We start from the raw sequence: 3,625 nt of genomic DNA, 5'->3' as shown, positions 1-3,625 counted from the left end.
ACTCCTCTCACCTTTCACTATCTCCACTAATGTCCACTCGCAGGATTTCAGAATACTCAAGATGGCATGGCCGCAAGAACATGTCGCCGGCGTGGACAACGTCGGGATCCAGGATGGCGCCGGCGGAAGATGTCGGGGATCATGGAGCAGCGACGATGACAGTGTGAGTATGAGAGACGGAGTGAGAGAAAGGGTCGTATGTGGAGTGAAAGAGTGAGTGGATGTGAGTGGAGATGGTGAAAAGTGAGAGGAGTGTGTGTTGAGGAGGTGTGTGTGTATTGAGGGTTAACATGGCAAGAGGTGTGTCACTATCCTCTCGATGCGATAGCATCGGGCCTTAATCTAGTTTTACATAGTTATCTAATCTATTCTAGAGCTTTTGTTAAAGTAGTTTTTGAAACGTCAGAATATAATGTTCGGCATTTGCTTACAACTTGCAGGACATATTGCTTTTGTTCTTCATCTTTTGTCAGAAGGTCGTTAAAGTCGGTTATTAATTTAACACCACGCTCAGCCATATCATTAACTACTTTTAATGTTTTGACAATTTTCAATCCTTCTTGGAAGTCATTATTTTGAGGCCAGGTGTTTGGATTTTGTCTTAGGAAATCTGTTTTTATATTAAATCGGTCAAAGAATGTAAATGTTTCTTTGGTAAGTAAATTTACCAATCCTCCATCAACTACCTCTTTTAATTTTTCTTTCCTAACTTTTGGATTTACAACCCTAGCGTGCTCTGATGGTTCATCTGTGCTACTGAGCAATTTATTAGTCATTAACAACTTTTCATCGTCTGTAATGGTGGGATCAAAAAACGATAATCCCACCAACTCTGCATTCAAATACCACAAATGGTTCGAAAATTTGGTCAGGGCTATTTCTGCAATGTCGTTGTCACATTCTTTATAGTCTAACAGACTATGCAAAACACCTAAATCATGCTTTGGCGCAAGATGAGCTTTTGGAGCATTGAACCAAGCTTTACAATAAATTTTAACTAGGAAAACAGAAATGGCACGCACAGAACTTTCTTCTTCTTTAGACATCTTAAATTGGCGACGAAAAATGAACATTTTTAAGCAGTAAATAGCCTTTGCCATCCACCTAGCATGATGAATGGCTCCTGGAGTTCTAAAACCCACAGCATTGCCGTCTAGTGATCCAACAAATACGAGAACCAACTGCAACAGTTCCTTGTAGTCATCTCTGGGGTGGCTCTTAGTTAATTTGGTCTCGAATTCAGCAGTAACATTTGCAATTACTTCTGGAGTTAGCTGCTTTTGTATTAGATTGTCACTGATACCTGTGTCGTATTTTCCTTTGTCTAACTTGGGCCACGCAGTGAGGAATCTTTTGAAAATGTCTCGATGAGGTCTGTGGTTGATCCCATTTTTGTGTCGAATACGCCTCTTAACACAATTTCCAAGATATGGTGACGGCAAGCTAGGTGTAGCAATTCTCTTCCTAACATTTGCTCCAATAGGACGTATGCTCCTTTGAGTCTTCCCGTGTTCGATGCTGCAGTGTCGAAGCACATCGCCTTGACGGTGTTGGGAAGACCCCATTCCTGTAGGCATTCATATACGGCTACGGTTTGCTCTACTCCAGAGCTGCTTGCTGTTACAGGAACTCCCAGCAGCTGTTCCTTTTCGCCATATGAAAAAGCAATATCTATTCGCTCACATTGCTCATGTTTTAAAACACCCGGTAAAAGTTTACCATCCCAATGGACAACCACGGGCTCTTTTTCAGGAATGTTTACTTTTTCTAAAAATTTTTTAGTATATTGTTCTCTGAACATTTGCCTTCTAGAATGTAATAAAGTTTTCGAGACTTTGTACTCAAGAGGGTCAAGGTTTAGTGCTTCTAGAGTAGCTATTAAAATTCTCGTGGCATTTCTGTCGGATACCTTACATCGATCTAACACAATGGATAATTTCATGTTTAAAATCTCTTTAACGCCCCTTGCAAATGAAACTTTCATCCTCTTGCTCTCAGATGGTCCTGGATCTTCTGCAGCTTCTTCAGGGATGTCCATTTCCTCCAAGCTCTCAAGTTCCTGGTAGATGCTGCCCTCTTCAGTATCTTCTTCTTCTTTTCCTTCTTCGAGCTTGTCTTCATCATCCATCTCTAAGAAGCAACAAAAGAAAGAGAAAAAAAAGACTATAAAAACTTGTCGTTTTAGCAGAATAGTAATAATACATAGGTAGTAAATTACCTACTTCTAATTATCAATAGGTATTATTTTAAGAATATAAACTCAATCATAAAGATGCCAAATGATGCTCTCATGTACAATTTTCTTTCAATTATAATGAAACTATTTACTTATTTGTTTATCTACTTTTTAGAATAATAATAATAATAATAATAACAATAAAATAAACTCACCAATATCAAAAGTTTCTTCTTGGATTTGTCGGTTCATTTTTGCAAGTTCCTTTTGCGCCTTGATTTCTTCAGCTCGAGACAACTTGAGATCCACTCCAGCCATGGAACCTGGGCGGCCCTTCTGCCTCTGTTTCACGAGAAATGCCTTATCATCTTCCAATTTCATCAGAGCCAAGGCATCTTGTTGAGCAATATCAAAGAGATCATTCAACTTTTCAACAAACTGTTTAAATTTGTTCTTGGCCGTTTACGATGTTTTCTTCCGGTCTTTTTGAAGACTTCTCCACTCGGCGTGAAGTATTTCCAGCTAAGTAATTGCATCTTGCTCATGTTTAGTCGGGATTCGAGCTTTCCCCCAAAAAATGAACACTTCTCGTATGGTCAGTTTTGCTGATTCTCTTACAGTTAATTTCACAGTACGTAAATTATAAAATAAAGCACATAAGACTTGACGATTTGAGGGTAGTTTACAACCGGTGATCTGGTGAATGGGTTAGCCCACAAGAAATAATTTATCCTTGTTCCGGCTTTGTACACCTGATGTGAATGCCATTTCAGAGTCCAATAGGTAAATAACAGTTAACTAGAAAAACGAAACAAAATATATTACAAACTTTAATTTCAATAAAATATTTTCAAATATCTTTTAAAATAATACTATAATATCGCACATCACCCCTACTCTGGAACTCTCTACCACAACATATCAGACTCTCACCTACCATCGAAACCTTCAAAAAGAGCCTGAAGACCTACCTCTTCCGACAAGCCTATAACCTGCAGTAACCACCGATCGACCAAACCGCTGCACGACCAGCTCTACCCTCGCCTACTGTATTCTCACCCATCTCTTGTAGATTGTGAGCCCTCGCGGGCAGGGTCCTCTCTCCTCCTGTACCAGTTATGACTTGTATTGTTTAAGATTATTGTACTTTTATTATGTACACCCCTCCTTACATGTAAAGCGCCATGGAATAAATGGTGCTATAACAATAAATAATAATAATAATAATAATAATAATAATAATAATAGCTATAAAAACAATAACACACACACACTTGGAAAATGTAAAAAAAAGTTAAAATATCTTCACTGGATAATTGTTCGATGTAACCAGCTCAAAGGCACTTTAGAAACTAAACTGAATAAATAAAAGGTCGGTTGTACGCTGAAGTAAAATCACCATCCCTAAAATAGAAATTACATGCACCCTGTGTGTAACATATAAATTTT

At 38.4% G+C, this 3,625-nt stretch overlaps 1 protein-coding gene across 1 annotated transcript; it reads right to left on the bottom strand.

Annotated features, from left to right (window-relative positions):
• Positions 1-1,324: 1,324 nt before the first annotated feature.
• Positions 1,325-3,047, bottom strand: LOC141060856 (uncharacterized). Its single transcript, XM_073557229.1, has 2 exons — positions 2,392-3,047; positions 1,325-2,130 (listed from the first exon to the last, which is right to left on the bottom strand). Exons 1-2 carry the CDS (start codon positions 2,555-2,557, stop codon positions 1,325-1,327), a joined length of 972 nt encoding a protein of 323 aa, XP_073413330.1. The 5' UTR covers positions 2,558-3,047.
• Between the last annotated feature and the right edge of the window lie 578 nt (positions 3,048-3,625).

This window comes from Dendrobates tinctorius, unplaced genomic scaffold, assembly GCF_039654945.1.
Source record: "Dendrobates tinctorius isolate UK_male_01 unplaced genomic scaffold, ASM3965494v1 ptg000245l, whole genome shotgun sequence".
Classification (NCBI taxonomy): Eukaryota; Metazoa; Chordata; class Amphibia; order Anura; family Dendrobatidae; genus Dendrobates; species Dendrobates tinctorius.
Note: the sequence above shows the minus strand (reverse complement) of the source record. Positions and strands in the feature narration are given on the sequence as shown.